Below are 19,468 nucleotides of genomic sequence, written 5' to 3'. Positions count from 1 at the left end.
TAGTAATAAAATGTCATATTTATTTTTTTGTATTGTAAATTTAGGGTAGGGGTCACTTATGAAATATTTTATAGTGTGGGCCTAAATGGGCATTCGGCTTGTAGACTTCTTAAAGAAGGATCTGTGATCACTCCTGTGAAACCACATAAAGTAAAAAACAAAAAAACAACACTTGCTTATAAGTTAAAATTGGTAAAAAATTCAATTCTAAAAATTAATACATTTCCTCACTATTTTGGTGATTAAAAATTCTGGCCCTTTGAGAGAATCAGATTGAAGTCTGCATAAATCTGGGCTCTCCACTGTCTCACTATTTTTACAGCAGGGCAGCATGGTGGCTCAGTGGTTAGCATTGCAGCGCTGGAGTCCTGGGTTCTAATCCCACCTTGGACAACATCTGCAAGGAGTTTGGATGTTCTCTCCGTGTTTGCGTGGGTTTCCTCCGGGTTCTCCGGACATACTGATAGGGAATTTAGATTGTGAGCCCCATCAGGGACAGTGATGATAATGTGTGCAAAACTGTAAAGCGCTGCAGAATATGTTAGCGCTATATAAAAATAAAGATTATTATTATACAACATTATGAAACTTCCTGCTTTTGAGCTAGGAGGACCTTCTGTGAAATATCCTGTATCCCCAATTTTTTGGTTTCTTCATAGATTTTGAGGACTCTCCTTAGTATATCAGTCTCGAAGAATCTATGCTGTACATTCTCCTGTGAAAGTCTATTCCACAGTTGAGGTATCTATAATATAATGCTAGGAGCGTCACTCTGTCCGAAGCCTTTATAGACTGCGCAAGCGTGACGCGACTGCGCATCATGGACCCCACAGAGTTACGCATCCGGGGATGAGGATTGTGGCCCAGAAGATCGTGGTATGCGTAAGCACTGAACGCATACCGCGATCTCCGGCACAACAACTTACCTATCCAGCAGTAGCTTAGCTACCGGGGGGGCAGAGGGAGCCATCGCCCCGGGCCCAGAGCTCAGAGTGAGCCCACCTGGAGCTACACTACTGTAACTGTATTGGCGTGCACAGTTACATTCTGCAGCAGAGCAGGGCCCCTGAGCAGGTGAAGGGGGCGGTGACAGCAGTGGGCCCCCCACCTGTCATCTAGCCGATGCAGCTGACCGCATTGATGAGGGAAGGAGTGCTACTCTCTTTCTTCCATCATCCCCCTGTCAGCGTCTGACATCGTAGACACTGACAGGGGGCGAGATGATGTCACTGCCCGGCGCCCGCGATCTGGAGGTGAGCTGGAGCAGCGCAGGAACCAGGAAGAAGAGAGGTGAGTATTTGTTTTTCTTTATTGGGCTGCCTTATACTGCAGGGTCTGCCTGGGGGGAGGGGGGTGCTGCCTTATACTACAGAGTCTGCTTGTGAAGGGGAGAGGTGCTGCCTTATACTACAGGGTCTGTCTGTGGGGGGTGATGCCTTATACTACTGTGTCTGCTTGTGGGGGGTGATGCCTCATACTACAGAATCTGCCCGTGGGGGGGGGGGGGTGCTGCCTTATACTACAAAGTCTGTATGTTACAGGTCTACAGGTTACACATTGGTACTGCTACACCTTTAAGTGTATTACCATTTGTGTATACGGGTACTGCTACATTACACATGTATTACCCCTTTCTGTAATTATAATTGATATTGCTGCTATTACTTGCCAGTATAGTGTTAGGGGAGTAGTATCCCAAGTTGGCCACTAGATGGGGCACTATTTAATGTGGGGAATTTACACCATAGATTAGCATAGCAAATAGCTACCTGTAGGAGGGGTATGATGGGGATAAGATAGTTAGGTCTTCCTGTTTCAGTTCAGTTGGGGCCTGGGTACCCGTAAAACTCACAGGGGGCTGGCTAGTCCAGGGCACTTCATGCCCCCTAACGTTCTTCTAGGAAGAGTGGGCCCAGCAGTAGTATCCAGAGGGACAGAATTAAGAACAGAAAATACAGCAACTACAGGAAGAGCAGTGCAGTAATAGTGGGACTACAGCTGCTGGACAGAAGAAGGCTGAGCAATGTGGGAGAAAGTGCACCAAGATGTGGCAGGTTTTTGCGTAGGCCACCATTCTCAGGACCAGTGCGAAACAGCAGGGAATGCTCCCACGAAAGGCAGAAATACTGGACATTGAAGACACTGTGGGACTGTATAGTACAGACCATCCCAAACGCAGGCTTAGGGACATGCAAGGGTCAGAGACACCGATGTCCGATGCTGTAACAGTGTGTACCTTGGATGACAAGTTGCTGAGTAAACATGCTGACATGAAACCGGACTGTGACTCTTTATTCTTGGGATCATCTACAGAGGTAACTGTCACGTACCGGGAAAACCCTGATGACATAGAGGAGCAGCATCGAGGTACTTTAAAGGGACGGGGCCAGCGGGTGATACAGGGATTACTATCAGCCATGTCTGCCTCCCTGGCCCCCGACTCCTACAAGGAGACCTGTGGCTAATCCGCACATCATGGTCAGTACTCAGATGTGTGAATCCGGCCTAACCCAAATGTTAAGAGAACAGTGTAGGTGCCTTCAGAATAAGAACCTAAGGCTAGTCCCTACAACCATTTCATCTCAATGATGTTTTGCACAGTGTCACTGGCATTGTTTATATACCTTCACTATCAGCATGATGCATAATAATGATATGGTGGGCAACATCACATTAGGCCAGAATCTACAGCATAAAGCAAAGGTTCTCCCAAAGCCGAGAAATGTGTTCAAAGCGTCTAAGGTCTAATTCTTCTTTTAGGTTTTCTTTGGAAGCAGCTGGAGTAGACCTTTACATAGTCAGTTATAGAATATATCCAGGAAAAAGAAAAAGCAGTACTGGTATTACTTAGAGTTTTAGAAAGTCAATATTCACTTCCACCTGCCAACACGAAAAATCACTAATGTAACAGAGGAGCCTTGTGTAGTGATTACAGTGGGTTACAGCACAATGAGAACAAGCAATGCATAAGATAAACTGGGTAATCACTTCATGCCTTGCCATTTTGATTTTGTTATGCTAAAAAAAAACCTCAGACAAGCTTCATGGTCAACCCCCCAAACTGTGTTTACAGAAACACCAGACCCAGGAATCTTGGAATTCTACATTTACAGAACTTATGGAATGTGTATAAGACAGGTTCAATAAATGTGACTACCTTGTACTATACACAGAATTCAGCATGAATAAATCCTTAAAGGAATATTTCACCAACTGGTTAGGCAAAAAACTACTGGAAATATTCTGACATATGAAGAATCCAATTTACTGTGAAACGCTTGTCTTTGCTCCACTTTGTATTAAGATTTTAGTTTAACTAAAATTTAACTAACCTAAATGAACCACTCTATATGCCTTTAGAGAATGTCCTATGTTCTGTATGAGAGAGCTGTCACCAGATATCTCTACCAGAGGTGGCGATTGGCAGTCCAAAATTGGATATGCCCGATCAACATTTCTCCAAACCATCATTGTCCGGTGTCCCCATACGTTAGACTGTCAGCTGAACTCATCAATATCTGCAGGTGTGGCCAGCATTAGTCTTACTTATATGGTGGCTTAAGATTAATTTGCTGTTAAAGGTGGCTTCAGAAGAACACTATACCTTCTGACTCCTATATACAATGGGCAAAGGGAAATAGGCCATTGCCATACACCTCTAGAACAAAAGAATTGCATTTTTGCTCAAATCTAAAATATCAGCGGCTTCTTATTCTTTACATCTAGAATACAAAGTGTAATGCAAAAATAATGAGCACCACTTAATATAAGAAGTGCACCCATCCCACTAAACTTGCCTGCTTGTCGATAAGCACTGAAGAAGAAAAATGAGTTGGTATACGGACTTAAACTGTTCTCCAATTAGCCAGTTTGCACATATTCCTCCAGAAATAGACTTGATTTTATGAAGCCTTCAATGTGAAAGACCCATTGACACCAACATTTTCTAATCCATGTGCTGTGTAACACGCGTTTGTAGGGCGGCATTGCCTTCACTTAGACTGAAACCGTCCATATAAAGGAAATGTTGCACTTTTATTTTTAGCCAAAATGCAAAAAACAATAAAGCAACCAAAAAACAACAAAGACTTGCCCATTTAGGCGCTAACTAATAGACCATACCAATGACTCGTGCTACCAGGGATCTGTGCGGGGCTTAGTTCTCCAGCAGCACAGCATTTAGCACATTTAACCACTGTGCATGTCCTTCTCTGAACCACCCCATGTCCGTCCAGAGGCAGAGCTTTCTGAATATTTTCCTTCAGCCTTTTCTGTGTCTGTAATGAGACGACCTCTCTCAGCTAAGCCTCCAGCAAAACCCATACTAGAGCGGGAGTGGGAGTGATGAGTCCCGCCACTAAATCCTCCTGATCGCTACAATAAAAAATGGCCCAGAACTACCATGAATAAAACTGCTCAGCACCTAAGCTTCTGCACCATCCAGTGCTGCATGGCTTTTAATATCTCAGCCAGCTTAACTTTCTGGGGGAGATATATACACTTTGTCCAATATCCTCCCTGTCACCCTCCTACAGCTGCCAGATTATAAAACATATAACCCAACCATTTAGTTTAATATATGGTAACTATTCTTTTAATGGATCCATTAGTTAGTTTCATTACGCTTATTACATGTACTAAGCTAATCAGTTTTTGCAGATCAGAATTGGTCATTCAGATCTATTTAAAATGGATGTAAAATGAAAGGAATCTGTTTTTTGCATTTTTTACTCTAATACATTGCTATGTGACAATGGATAAAATGGTTTAGATGGTCTACAGGCCCGATTACTGGCGAGCTCGACCAACAGACTGTATGGAGCCACCAACATCATCTGTTGGGGGAGAAAAGGATCTGACATGACCAATTTCATACTGCTGATCCTTTTGTTCTCGGCAGGATAAGTTGCTACCAGAGGAGTTGGTCAGTGGCTCTCTCATAGAGAACACAGGAATGATTGGCTGGCTGAGCAAGTATGGAGGAATTGGCAGCAATAGATACCGGCTGTGAGATCGATATACTGGGTACAGACGGCACCTTCCTTATTCAGTTTTTAAAATGGATGAGGAAATAAACAGAAGCAAATTTTAATAGAAAATGGAAGCAAAATGACACATTAGAGTAAAAAAATTCTGCTTTTGACAGACAAAAACAGAAACGAGTTTACGAATATGCTCTTAGCCTGAGAGAGTTGCTATATTGGATAGATGACACAAGTCTGACAAAGCAGGAGCGACTACTTTTAATGTCTCTAGCTCATCAAGGTGGGTCCAGAGTGGCATACACTCCCGATGTGGCATTATTAGGTTTAATAAGGTAAGTGGACAAGTGTTGTTCTGATGGTGCAACTTCTTCAAAGTAAGGGCTCATTCAGACATCTTTTTTCATGTATGAGGAAAACGGACCTAGTTGCATCAGTGGTTTTCTTCAGAGTTTGAACCAAGCTTCAACTGTTTTTCTTGAATGAGAAAAAAATTCTCTACCTTTTATCTTATATAGCAGTTTGTAAAAAATGCCATCCTATTTTCTTTTTCTTTTATTTTTTTCCCTGATCCATAGATTAGTATTGCTGTTTTTATTTTAAATTAATTCAACACTCGCAAAAAATGTGAACAGCCACATAGATTATACTAGGTATGAGATTCTCCATGAAAAATACAACTAGAACTCTACTTGAAAAACTGACTTTGGATGAACCCTAATATTCACTTTTTCACACCAAATTGTGCTTCAGAAGTCTCCTCTTCCTTCAGTGGGGATTTTGAGAGCTTCCAATGAGAATAAATACATCGATGTATTGCTGTCATATGTACATAAGTGATCCTGTAACGCTGGTGGGTTTGTACCTTGTTTTTCTGGCGTTACTCTGTATGGCTCTGCTTTAACCCTTTGCTCCACTCCCCTAACTAGAAGGGATACTGCTGTCTGTTCCTTTATGGATGCTGCTCAGTTCCCTGCTCCGCTGCGTAGCTGTACATGTGTTGTGATGTCTTTGCTTCGCTGCATGACCACCCGCGGTCCCTGGCTGTCGCTGTGGAAGCTATCCGTGGGTTGCAAGATCCTCTGCAGCTGGAGATGATTTTCCACATGTGTCCAGGCTTGCAGCCGCTGCCAGGTGCCCTGAGCCTCAGTTCCTGTGCTGACTGTGCTGTAATGGTTTCTGTTTGTGCTTAGGGTGCATGCGGCCACACCTTTACTGCTTTTGTTAGGGTTTGTGTATGCACCTGAGTTGCTTTCCCCAGCCTATTGCTGAGGGGCAGCTCCCATAAAAACTCCCTCTTTCCTGTTGGGCATTGCCAAAGCTTCGCATTAAGTTTCTGAGTCTTGCCATGTGTGTGAGGTGTTCAGCTCCTGTTCTGTCTGCGTTCAGTTCTGGGAAAGCTGATATCTGTTCTTCCACCTGCTCTGGGGGCTGAGTACCCAGATCCGTTTCTGTTTGTGTCTTGTTTTTTCCACCTGCCCTGGGGGCTGAGTACCCAGATCCGTTTCTGTTTGTGTCCTGTTTTTCCGCCTGCTATAGGGGCTGAGTACCCAGATCTGCCTTTCCTGGAGGCAGCAAATCCAGGCCCGTTTCTGTTGTGTTTTGTTTCCCGCTTCCCTGAGAGCTGCATTCTCAGGCCTGAACCCTTGATCCTGTATCTGTTCCTGTACCTGACCCTGTCAGAACTGTGTCCTCTGTGTTATGTGACTGTAAACTAACCTGGGTTTGTCTTATAAAGATGGAGTCCGGTGTTTTTGCTGAGCGTTTACTATGCTTTAATCAGCCTGCTATGCGGTGTTAACTCCGTCTGGCCCTGGTCCAACCCAGTGGTGCTTGCACCATCCCACTTGGGTTCCTTCTTAGGTCCAATGCCCGGAGCCTGATAGCCATAGTTTGGAGCCTGACCACCTGGTTCTGTGCCATCCGTGTCCCAGTCGATGACCTGGGCTGCTACGCCTGTGTTCCGATGTCATGCCTGTGTCCTGATGTCCAGCCTGTGTCCTGATGTCCTGCTTGTGTCCGATGTCCTGATGTCCAGCCTGTGTCCTGATGCTCAGCATGTGTCCTGATGCCCAGCCTGTGTCCTGATGCCCAGCCTGTGTCCTGATGCCCAGCCTGTGTCCTGATGCCCAGCCTGTGTCCAGATGTCCTGATGCCCAGCAAGTGTCCTGATGCCCAGCATCTCTCCTGATGCCCAGCCTGTGTCCTGATGTCCTGATGTTCTGCCTGTGTCCTGATGTCCTGCCGGGTCCACCCCATGATGATCCCTGCCATTGTCTGACGTCTGTCAGAGGTCGTGTCTGATGTTCTCCTGCTGAGCCTGTGCTACGCCTGAGGCCTGAGTGAGAGGCTGTCCTAGTATGCCCGAGCCAGATGACCCTGGACTGCATCAACCTGTGACGACCTTTGCCATCGTGTGAAGTCTTTTCAAGGTCGGTGTCTGATGTTCTCCTGCTGAGCCTGTGCTATGTCTGAGGCCTGAGAGAGAGGCCGTTCTAGTATGCCCGTGCCAGATAACCCCGGACTCTATCATGTTTTTAAATGTAAATAACGAGGTGACTATATCTATGGGTATTTTTGCTTTTGCTTATCTAGGAGTCCAAAAGGATACATAGCCCTACAACTAGTCGACAATCATCTCTCAAACAAAATAAAAAAAAAAATGTATTACACCAAGGAAGAAAACTCCAACCTTCTTCCTTTTCTTTTAGGTGAAATGCTAAAACGCTTTTCACGTAATTGAATAATGTTACAGAAGATTAGATTGCCTTCTCAGTGAATTAAATCCATAGTTTATATAAATGCCTTCAGTTTCTTACAGTCTTGCTGGCCCTTGCTATTGCCAAAAACATGATTGATTTGACCAGTTCAGAACAATATGTCCAGGACAGAAGTATCATTCATCTGAATTATGTGGTCCTGACAATAGGAGGGCTGCCAAATTAGCCACCAGTAGGGAGTAAGAGTCGAGGCAACAGACCGGGTCTTCTAACAACTTTCAAAGAAACTTGAGCTTACATTAACTCCTTGTTTTGAAGTGGAGTCGAGAATAGTCGTCAAGCCAAACCATTATCTAATCTCTGGCCACAAAGCATTTAATACATCTAATCTAGGTATTAATTAATTTACAGTGTGGATATTTGGGCATTAGAATATGAGCACATATGAGGTTTTCAGAATAAAATATTGCTTAACAGGAAACAAAGGCTGTTACGTTTCATAGTTAAGATCGTTAATTACAATGTTCAGATGCACAGAAAATGCGACAGTGACAAATCACCCCACTTAGCGACCATGTTCTTACCTGAACATATTCTATAGAATGTACAAGACTGAGAAGTTGATTGTTTGGGAGGCACCAACCAAAAAACGAGATCTACAAATATTTTTTTTTAATTAATTGTCAGCTACAATAATTGCCAATACTCAGAAAGTTAATACAATTATCAATAGAAGCTCAAGTCAAGTTACAGATCAAGACCATAGTGGATAAAATGTAATATTTTGATTTATGAACATACAGTGCGACCGTAAATGACAAGCTGTTCAGAAAACGTGCCTCCGAAATATTTAGTGTATGAGAAGTTGCCATATTTTACCTGCCAAGTTTTGCGAATAGAAGGCGCTCCATGAAAATGCCAACGGTATTGGCACCAAAAAAGGTACCAATGTGTCTTTTTTGGCACCTTCTTTGTGTTTTTTTTTTTTTTTTGCGGAAACTTTGCTACCGGTGTTTATTTATTTATTTTTACTTTTATGTATAACAAAGCAATTGGGTTCCAAGCGGAACTGCCTGAAGAATAGTCAGGTCATGTTTTATAACTGTTTCATGGTATGTGATTCATCAAAAGTCGGGAAGAGTGAAGCCAAAGATGATTGGCTGCCAGGATTGTGTGACCTAACAATTTCACAAGAGCCATTGCCAGTACTCCTGCATCTGCGCCGTTACCAGAGGGGAGTATAGGTGCTATTATTTTACTGGTGGCATACATAGGGTTTGAGAAGAGGTTATTCAAGCAGTGGACAAGCCTTTGAAAAAAATACTTAAACTGCTTGTTTAGGCAGATTTCGTAGCAAACTCTCCTAAAAATAACAAAAAACATACCCTTGGGGTTGATTCACATGTAGCGTCATCACTGCGGACCTTTCACAGCTGAGATGCCGCAATGATATTCCCATTGGCATTTATTGCTGTGGATATCATTGTAAAGAAGAAGCAGAGGAGCAGAATCAATTGATATTCTGCACACATCAAACCCAGAGATTGAGCCTTCTCAGACACTATAATGTGGTCCTAAAACTCAGTGGATTTTCAGAAGGTGCATACTTATTGGAATATCCACTGTGTTTTCGCTATGTGGGAATTTACCTCTAATGACTGTGATTTCAAATTGCTGCTCCTTTTGTTCTCGGTGAAGAAAAAGCTGCCGCCAAAGGATTCTGCCAGTGGCTCTTGGAGAACACATGAAAGCTCCTGTCTATAGAAGACTCAGGAGCGATGGCTGTAAGGGTTGGTGGCATAAATAAATATGAACTAACTGCATTTCCAGCGCCCCAATCAGGGTAGTCATACATTACATTTCTTATAACTTTCCTGCTGTACTTGGTCATCACTCCCACAGCTAATTTAAGTCATACCAACAGCAAAAATAAAATATATTTAAGCATTTTTTATTTTAGCGATTCTTTCAAGAAGGAAATCTAGCAAAATTTCTAACTAAATGTAATGAAATGAATAATGCAACTTACTAGTATACAGATAATCCCTATAAAGTTGTTGTCCAGTTTTGTTTTTTATTAGGGCTGGAAGTATGTTAAAGGGGTTGTAATTTTTTTTTTTTACTTTTATTACCCCATAGGCTCAGAATTGTATGACATAACAAACTGAGCTTTTATTCACCTTCCCTGGGTCCACAGCTCTCCACCTCTACTGCAGTTCTTGTTGATTGGCCGCAGCGGTGACATCACGTCTACAGTGCTGCAGCCAATCACTGGGCTAAGTGGCTATGTCAACGTAGCTGAGACCATTAATTGGCTGCAATGCTGTAGATACGTCACTGCTGGAGCCAATCAACAAAGTCTGGATCAGCCCTGGATCCAGTTGGGGTTAGTAAAAGCTCAGTTTATTTTATACGTTTCTAAGCCTATGGAGTAATCTAAATTAAGAGGATAAGCCCTTCAACGTAATTAAATAACTGTGATTTGCCTATTAAATTTCCTAATGCTCCACTGCTGTAGTTCTTCTCCCAACTGCAATGATGATGCTGTGATGTCCATCATTTATGTAACTACTGCAACTTCTCTCCAGTCTCAACGAATAGATGAATTACATGCAAGCATTACCACCGAGGCCAGTGATTGACTACAGCGGTCAGATGATTGATGGATGCTATGTCACCGCTGCAGGTCCAATTTAATAAAATCATTGACTGAGGCAGAGGAATCCATGGGTAAGTAATGTTTATTTATTATGTTTGCACATGTCTAGCTCTTAGCCAATTTTTCCTAAAATCTTATACCTAACGTAAATTAATTTGATTCAGTCTGCGAACATTGCTGTGGATTATGTTGGCCATGTAAAAGTCGAAGGATATCACAAAAAAATATACCGTAGATATTGTTTACTCACTTGAGTGAAGGAGCCGTCCTCATTGCACTCTGGAATGAAAACTGCTTCCTGTGGCTTTTTTGCTTGTTCCAGGGCCTGTGCCCTTTCCAGGCGACACTTGCTCTGTCCTGCATCTTGGGGAAAAAAAGCTAGTAAGTATTCTGCCATTTATATATTCTTCTTTTTAAGAATGCATATAAAAATTTAAAGGTGACCTGAAAGGTCCCCCATGCTCTCCCACCCAACAGCATTTGTATACTCCTTTCTAAATATCCTGCCTAACCGTCCCTTTCTGGTTGATACATAAATAGATGTTTATAAAAAAGTCTTCCTACAGTCTGTTTTTCATATGCAAATAAGGTTTTGACTAGTCAATGGGGCGTTTATTTCCCCAGACTAGTCGTTTCACTTAGCAGGTTATTACACACCAGTGAGCATGATAAAATGATTTGCAAGAACCGTCGTCATCACCTGCTGCCTGCAAATCTCGTGCATGCGTGCAACTTCTTACCTACACGACTCATTGTGCCTCTGAAGCCAGAGTTCGCACCCTAGCTTCAGAGGCACACAGCACATATCTGGAAGAGAAGAAGCTGTGTTCCAGTGTCTGATCTTCAGCTCCTTTGTGAACGTCAGCTGTCTCCTTCGCTTCCAGACATGTGCAGTGCGCCTCTGAACCTGGCCAGTATACATCCGGCTTCAGAGGCGCAGTGACATTTGGCAAGAAAGTCATGCCTGTTCAATACTTGCAGATTACAGGCAGCAAATCATGTTATCAATCCCACAGGGGCATGATAACATGATGAGCGGGGTGACTAGACTGGGGAAACAAACACCACATTAACTAGTCAAAAGCTTATTTGCATATGAAAACTGGACTGTAGGAAGTCTTTTATTTATTTATTTTTAACCTCTTTCCAACGTCGGACATAATAATACGCTGATGTTGGACATCCTCCCTTTGATGTGGTCTCCGGCAGTGAGCCCACATCTTTTCTGGCACATGTCAGCTGTTTTGAACAGATCACATGTGCCACTAACAGCAGCGGGAGGAATCGTGATCATCCTGTGGCTGTTAATCCTTTTAAATGCCGCTGTCAAACTCTGACAGCGGCATTTAACACGCGCTTCTGGTAAGCGCCAGAAATCCCTCCCCTCCCATCAGCACCTGTGTCGCCAATGGGATGGCATGACAACCAGAGGTCTCCAGCAGACCTACCTCTATGGTTATCACTGCCAGATTGCTATGAGCGCTGCCCAGTGGTCAGCCCTCATAGCTAGTCAGGAATTCTGCTATATACAGGCGATGTGATCATTGCCTGTATGTAGCAGAGGTGATTGGGTTATGGCAGCTTCTAGTCTCCCATGGAGACTATTGAAACATGCTAAAAGTAAAAAAAAAAAATTTTTAAAAATATAAAAAAATTAAAAAAAATTAAAAGCTCAAATCACCCCTTTTTTGCCCCACTCAAAATAAAACAATAAAAAAAATATCAAACATACACATTTGGTATCGCCGCGTTCTGAATCGCCCGATCTATCAACATAAAAAAAAGAATTAATCCGATCACTAAATGGCGTAACAAGAAAAAAGTCAAAATGCCAGAAAGATCGTATCTGCACCAAAATGGTATCTTTAAAAATAACCGCTCGGCAAGAAAAAAAAAAAAATAATTCCTCACCCAACCGAAGATCACGAAAAAAGGAGATGCTACGGGTATTGAAAAATGGCACAATTTTTTTTAATTTTTTTTAACAAATTTGGAATTTTTTCACCACTTGGATAAAAAAGAACCTATACATGTTTGGGTCTGTGAACTCTTAATGACCTGGAGAATCATAATGGCAGGTCAGTTTTAGCATTTAGTGAACATAGTAAAAAAGCCAAACAAACAACAATTGTGGAATTGCACTTTTGTTTTGCTATTTCACCGCACTTTGAATTTTTTTTCCCGTTTTCCAGTACACGATATGTTAAAACCAATGGGTCCTTCAAAAGTACAACTCGCCCCGCAAAAAACAAGAATCATATGGCCCTCTTGACGGAAAAATAAAAAAGTTATGGCTCTGGGAACAAGGGGAGCGAAAAACAGAAAATACAAAAACGAAAATACCTCCGGTCATAAAGAGGTAGAACATCTGTTAGGCAGGGTATTTAAAAATGAGTATACAAATGCTTGTGGGTTGGAGGGCATGGGGCACATCAGGCTTTAAGTAGACTAAAGCAGGCCATGTCATTAGATGGCTGTTGACCAAACAAAGCTTTAGCTGGTAGCCATCTTGGCCAGCTGTCCCATACACTGGAGCACTTGTTTGGCTGAGATGTCTGGCGCCTGCTTATCTGCAGGAGAACAAAGCGATAGGCTGTCTAAAATTGGACATGCCGATTGACATCTCCGTCCTCAGACAATCAGTTATCCAGGGCTCCATACACACTAGACTGTCTGTGGAACCATTTGATATCAGCAGGTTCATCCGACATTAGTCTAATGTGTATGGGGGCCTTAAGCTAGCTATACACAATATATGAACGTTGGCCCAACAATCTTATGACTAGCGGTTATCATGAGTGTCACAAATATTATAATCCATTGCGCTAGTGTGAGATGGGTCTGACAGTAACTTGTGTCTCTCTTTGTGTTCCTTGTGTAACTTTGTGTTTCTCATGTTGAAGGGATCCAGGAAAATAGCTGATAGTGATAGAGGGCCACCCTAACCAAAGTGCAGATTACACAGAACACCTAACACAACTTATTGCATGCACAAATCTAAAAACCTCATTAACCAGAATTTCTTTGTGTCTTTTCACCTCTGAAGGAGGAAAGATTTTCTACAAAATTCTAAGTTTAGAGTCCAGCTAGTTATAAACTTCAGGACGTTGAGTTATTTTGACATTTTAACTTCTCATTTCGACCCGTAATGGTGATAGTGAGGAGACAACTAGACTGTCTTTGTTTCACTTGATACTTTTTTCTTTCTGATGTTTTTATTGCAATGAAATGCGCCAAGAATAAGCCTCTTTATGTAAAGTATCTGGAACTTGTAAAAAAAAAATATTTTCAATTCTTAATCACAGACCCTTGTGACTACTCATGGACTGAGATGTCAGGATATATGAGCATAGTTTACATACTCGATAGAATGGCAGGATAATCAGACCTCGTTATTTTCTTCTTCTTTCAAAATCTATGGTTTTATGTTTCAGTATATGTTAACATTTTGGCAGATGTGGGCCCCAATTAATCAAGGAGTGTTCACCAATTTTTTGGAAAATTTAAAAAAATATTTGGGCAATCTCAAAGTTGTGCAAAAATGTAGCAACTTTTGGCCTTTTTACATCAGTCCCGCTCAGCTCCACTAAAGTGGTCAACGCTGATATGGGACAGGTCGTGATTAGTGATGAGCGAATATACTCATTACTCGAGATTTCTCGATCATGCTCGGGGGTCCTCCAAGTATTTTTTTTAGTGCTCGGAGATTTAGTTTTTCTTTCTGCAGCTGAATGATTTATATCTGTTAGCCAGCATAAGTACATGTGGGGGTTGCCTGGTTGCTAGGGAAAAACTAACTCTCCGAGCACTAAAAAATACTCGGAGGACCCCTGAGCATGCTCGAGAAATCTCGAGTAACGAGTATATTTGCTCATCACTAGTCATTATAAATCCCGCCTGTCAAATTTATAATAACTTGTGGCACAAAAGTGGTGTAACGTACACTAGAAATGTACACCAGTCTCTGATTGGCATAACGCTTCTAGTGGAGCGCCTCTTAATAAGTTTGGTGCATGTTACTCCAGGGATCTCTTTATTAAGACTGATGTATAAGCTGTCAGTCTTAAAGAAAACCTGAGAGCTGATACACGCTGCATTATTTCAGCCATGTATTCAGGATTCAGACACTGAAACATAGCAGCGTTTTGTGAAAAAAAAAAAAAAAAACATTTTTAAGAGCCACACTGAGGACTAGTTGGAAAGGTGGGTCCTTGATGGCTTCTCCCTGCTATCTGCCAGTGACTAACAGGTCTCTCCCTATACACGAAACCAAAATAATTCCTCACAATAAATAAAAGATGATCTCTTCGAGATCCAAAAATATAAAAAAAATAGCAATTTTATTATAGGTATATAATATCACGCAAGCAGGGAGAGACCTGTCACTCTTGGGTAATGAGTGGGGAGAAGCTGCCAGGGACCTGGTTGTTCAACTAGTCTCCCGTTTGGCCCAGTCTCTGGCTGGCCGTTAAAGAAATTAAATCACATAGCCAGTGTCTGATACGTACTGCCTGTGGATCGAACAGCATATATCAGCTGTCAGTTTAGTGTCCCTTTTAGTGTCTATAATAGAAAAATACAGGTGCTTCTCACAAAATTTAAATATCATCAAAAATTTATTATTATAATATTATTATTCAGTTCTTCAATACAAAAAGTGAAACTCATGTATTATATACAGTCATTACACACAGAGTAATCTATTTCAATTGTTTATTTCTGTTAATGTTGATGATTATGGCTTACAGCCAATGAAAACCCAAAAGTCATTATCTCAGTAAATTAGAATAATTAACAAAAAAACACCTGCAAAGTCTTCCTAAGCGTTTAAAAAAGTTTAAAAAGGTCTCCACAATCATGGGGAGTGGATGACTGCTGACTTGACAGATGCCCAGAAGGCAGTCATTGACACACTCCACAAGGAGGATAAGCCACAAAAGGTCATTGCTAAAGAAACTGGCTGTTCACAGAGTGCTGTATCCAAGCATATTAATGGAAAGTGGAATGGAAGGAAAAAGTGTGGTAGAAAAAGGTGCACAAGCAACTGGGATAACTGCAGCCTTGAAAGGATTGCTAAGAAAAGGCCATTCAAAATTTGGAGAGATTCACAAGGCGTGGACTGCTGCTGGAGTCATTGCTTCAAGAGCCACCACACTCAGACGTATCCAGGACATGGGCTACAAGTGTCGCATTCCTTGTGTCCAGCCACTCATCACCAATAGACAACGCTAGAAGCGTCTTACCTGGGCCAAGGAGAAAAAGAACTGGACTGTTGCTCAGTGGTCCAAGGTGTTGTTTTAAGATGAAAGTAAATTTTGCATTTCGTTTGGAAATCAAGTTCCCAGAGTCTGGAGGAAGAGTGGAGAGGCACACAGTCCAAGCTGCTGGAGGTCTAGTGTGAAGTTTTTACAATCAGTGATGGTTTGGGGAGCCATGTCATCTGCTGGTGTAGGTCCACTGTGTTTTATCAAGACCAAAGTCAGCGCAGCCGTCTACCAAGAAATTTTAGAGCACTTCATGCTTCCCTCTGCCGACAAGCTTTTTGGAGATGGAAATTTCATTCTCCAGCAGGACTTGGCACCTGTCCACACTGCCAAAAGTACCAATACCAGGTTTAAAAACAACAGTATCACTGTGCTTGATTGGCCAGCAAACTCACCTGACCTTAACCCCATAGAGAATCTATGGGGTATTATCAAGAGGAAGATGAGTCACCAGACCCAACAATGCATAAGGCTACTTCACACTAGCGTCGTGCACTGCACGTCGCAATGCGTCGTTTAGGTGAAAAAACGCAACCTGCAAAATTGCTTGCAGGATGCATTTTTTCTCCATTGACTAACATTAGCAACGCATTGCGACGCTTTGCCAAACGTCGCAACCGTCGTGCGATGGTTGCGTCGTGTTGTGGCAGACCGTCGGCAGCAAAAAACATTACATGTAACGTTTTTTGCTGCGTTGTGTCTGCCCCCACCTCCCCGCAACTCAGAATGGGGCAGCGGATGCGCTGGAAAAATGCATCCGCTGCCCCCGTTGTGCGGCCCTTGCACAGTATGCGTCGGTACGTCGGGCCGACGCAGCGCGACGGCCCCGTACCGACGCTAGTGTGAAAGTAGCCTAACACCTCAGCATACCATGCCACATTGCTGTAGTAATTGATGCAAAAGGAGCTCTGACCAAGTATTGAGCGCATTTACTCAACATATATTTCAGTAGGCCAACATTTCGGATCTTAAAATCATTTTTCAAGCTGGTGTTGTAAAGTATTCTAATTTACTGAGATAACTACTTTTGGATTTTCATTGGCTGTAAGCCATAATCATCAACATTAACAGAAATAAACACGTGAAATAGATCACTGTTTGTAATGACTCTATATAATATATTAGTTTCTCTTTTTGTATTGAAGAACTGAAATAATTTACTTTTTGATGATATTCCAATTTTGTGAGAAGCACCTATATGATAATGCAATCTGTAAAGATACATGTATGAACTGAAACTTCTCCTAATAATGTTATCATGATGGATAAAAGACGTGCCAGCTGAGTTTCAGGATATTAATGAAATACAGTGTATCAGTAAAGAATGTAAAGTGGATCGACTCCCCTTGTTACCTTTGCACCTTCCTCGATGAACAACGCTGAGCGCAGAATCCTTGCACTTGGCTCTTTGGTAATCGCACATAGATTCATACGTTCGACCATCTGAAGCGCATACAGGTTTGGACTGTGTTCTGGAGCAATGAGGATTGCACTGTGGATCTCTGTCCCGGTCACTTATTAAAAACTAATGGAGAAGAAAACACACAACATAAGTGTGGATAATTTATAACAGGAAAGAATACTCGTTTCATGATAATCTTGCCATGTAAACAGGCTGCGAATCATCCAACGAATGAGCAAAATGGTTGTTCATCGGATGAAATAATCTTTTGTGCAGCACAAAATATCATCTTCCTAAGCAGAACATGGTCCTGCTATGTTTTTATGGCATTTAAGCTAGAACTGGCAATCATGGTTGAAATTCTGCTAGAAAAGGATATTATTTTAATGTTTTTTTGTGCTTTAAACAATGTTAAATTGGTCTGCATTATTTCTATCGCCCCTGTGTGGATGAAAAGACTGTTGATAAATGCTCACCCAACACCTAAATATGACTTCATGTTAACTAGGACATTTGCATGTTATGTTTTTGGCCATTGATATTATTTCGGAGAATGACTATTCCACTATTTAAATTGTCATAATACATAGTGCATCCCTGGTAGTTTCCATGATTTTATTCTCAGCTTAGCGGACAGATGAAGGAACCCAAAAGTTGACCAAAGCTTCTGTCCAGACTTGTTGCCTCTCTATGCTTTTAGAGTATAACCATAATTTGGGGTAACCTCTGATGTGGCATAGCAAAATATTGGAAGTTTTTAATTAGCGGTCTTGGAGATCTCAATAATTTCAACAGTTGTTTAACCCCTTTACCCCCAAGGGTGGTTTGCACGTCAATGACCAGGCCAATTTTTACAATTCTGACCACTGTCCCTTTATGAGGTTATAACTCTGGAACGCTTCAACGGATCCTGGTGATTCTGACAATGTTTTCTCGTGACATACTGTACTTCCTGATAGTGGTAAAATTTCTTTGATAGTACTTGCGTTTATTTGTGAAAAAAAACGGAAATTTGGCGAAAATTTTGAAAATTTCGCAATTTTCAAACTTTGAATTTTTATGCAATTAAATCACAGAGATATGTCACACAAAATACTTAATAAGTAACATTTCCCACATGTCTCCTTTACATCAGCATAATTTTGGAACCAAATTTTTTTTTTGTTAGGGAGTTATAAGGGTTAAAAGTTGACCAGCAAGTTCTCGTTTTTACAACACCATTTTTTTTTTAGGGACCACATCTCATTTGAAGTCATTTTGAGGGGTCTATATGATAGAAAATACCCAAGTGTGACACCATTCTAAAAACTACACCCCTCAAGGTGCTCAAAACCACATTCAAGAAGTTTATTAACCCTTCAGGTGTTTAATAGGAATTTTTGGAATGTTTAAATAAAAATGAACATTTTACTTTTTTACACAAAAAATTTACTTCAGCTCCAATTTGTTTTATTTTACCCAGGGTAACAGGAGAAAATGGACCCCAAAAGTTGTTGTCCAATTTGTCCTGAGTACACTGATACCCCATATGTGGCAGTAAACCACTGTTTGGGCGCATGGGAGAGCTCGGAAGGGAAGGAGCGCCGTTTGACTTTTCAATGCAAAATTGACAGGAATTGAAATGGGACGCCATGTTGCGTTTGGAGAGCCACTGATGTGCCTAAACATTGAAACCCCCCACAAGTGACACCATTTTGGAAAGTAGACACCCTAAGGAACTTATCTAGAGGTGTGGTGAGCACTTTGACCCCCCAAGTGCTTCACAGAAGTTTATAATGCAGAACCGTAAAAATAAAAAATCATATTTTTTCACAAAAATTATATTTTTGCCCCCAATTTTTTATTTTTCCAAGGGTAAGAGAAGAAATTGGACCTCAAAAGTTGTTGTCCAATTTGTCCTGAGTACGCTGATACCCCATATGTGGCAGTAAACCACTGTTTGGGCGCATGGGAGAGCTCGGAAGGGAAGGAGCGCTGTTTGACTTTTCAATGCAAAATTGACAGAAATTGAAATGGGATGCCATGTTGCGTTTGGAGAGCCACTGATGTGCCTAAACATTGAAACCCCCCACAAGTGACACCATTTTGGAAAGTAGACCCCCTAAGGAACTTATCTAGATGTGTTTTGAACGCTTTGACCCACCAAGGGCTTCACAGAAGTTTATAATGCAGAGCCATAAAAATAAAACAAATTTTTTTTCCCACAAAAATTATTTTTTAGCCCCCAGTTTTGTATTTTCCCTAGGGTAACAGGAGAAATTGGACCCCAAAAGTTGTTGTCCAATTTGTCCTGAGTACGCTGATACCCAATATGTGGGGGGAGGGGGGGAACCACCGTTTGGGCGCATGGGAGGGCTCGGAAGGGAAGGAGCGCCATTTGGAATGCAGACTTAGATGGAATGGTCTGCAGGCGTCACATTGCGTTTGCAGAGCCCCTAATG

The 19,468-nt window shown here is 41.8% G+C and overlaps 1 protein-coding gene across 2 annotated transcripts in view; it reads right to left on the bottom strand.

Annotated features, from left to right (window-relative positions):
- The window catches only part of SMOC1 (SPARC related modular calcium binding 1), a 424,008-nt gene that overhangs the window by 267,389 nt on the left and 137,151 nt on the right, over positions 1-19,468 (bottom strand). For both annotated transcript variants that reach the window (XM_069731655.1, XM_069731664.1), the window contains exons 2-3: positions 16,979-17,150; positions 10,612-10,724 (exon numbers count right to left, since the gene is read on the bottom strand). In XM_069731655.1, the coding sequence (XP_069587756.1) occupies positions 10,612-10,724; positions 16,979-17,150 (285 nt within the window). The remainder of the gene's footprint in view (positions 1-10,611; positions 10,725-16,978; positions 17,151-19,468) is intronic.

The sequence above is a fragment of the Ranitomeya imitator genome, chromosome 1 (assembly GCF_032444005.1).
Source record: "Ranitomeya imitator isolate aRanImi1 chromosome 1, aRanImi1.pri, whole genome shotgun sequence".
NCBI classification, from domain to species: Eukaryota; Metazoa; Chordata; class Amphibia; order Anura; family Dendrobatidae; genus Ranitomeya; species Ranitomeya imitator.
This window is presented reverse-complemented; position numbering and strand designations above follow the sequence as displayed.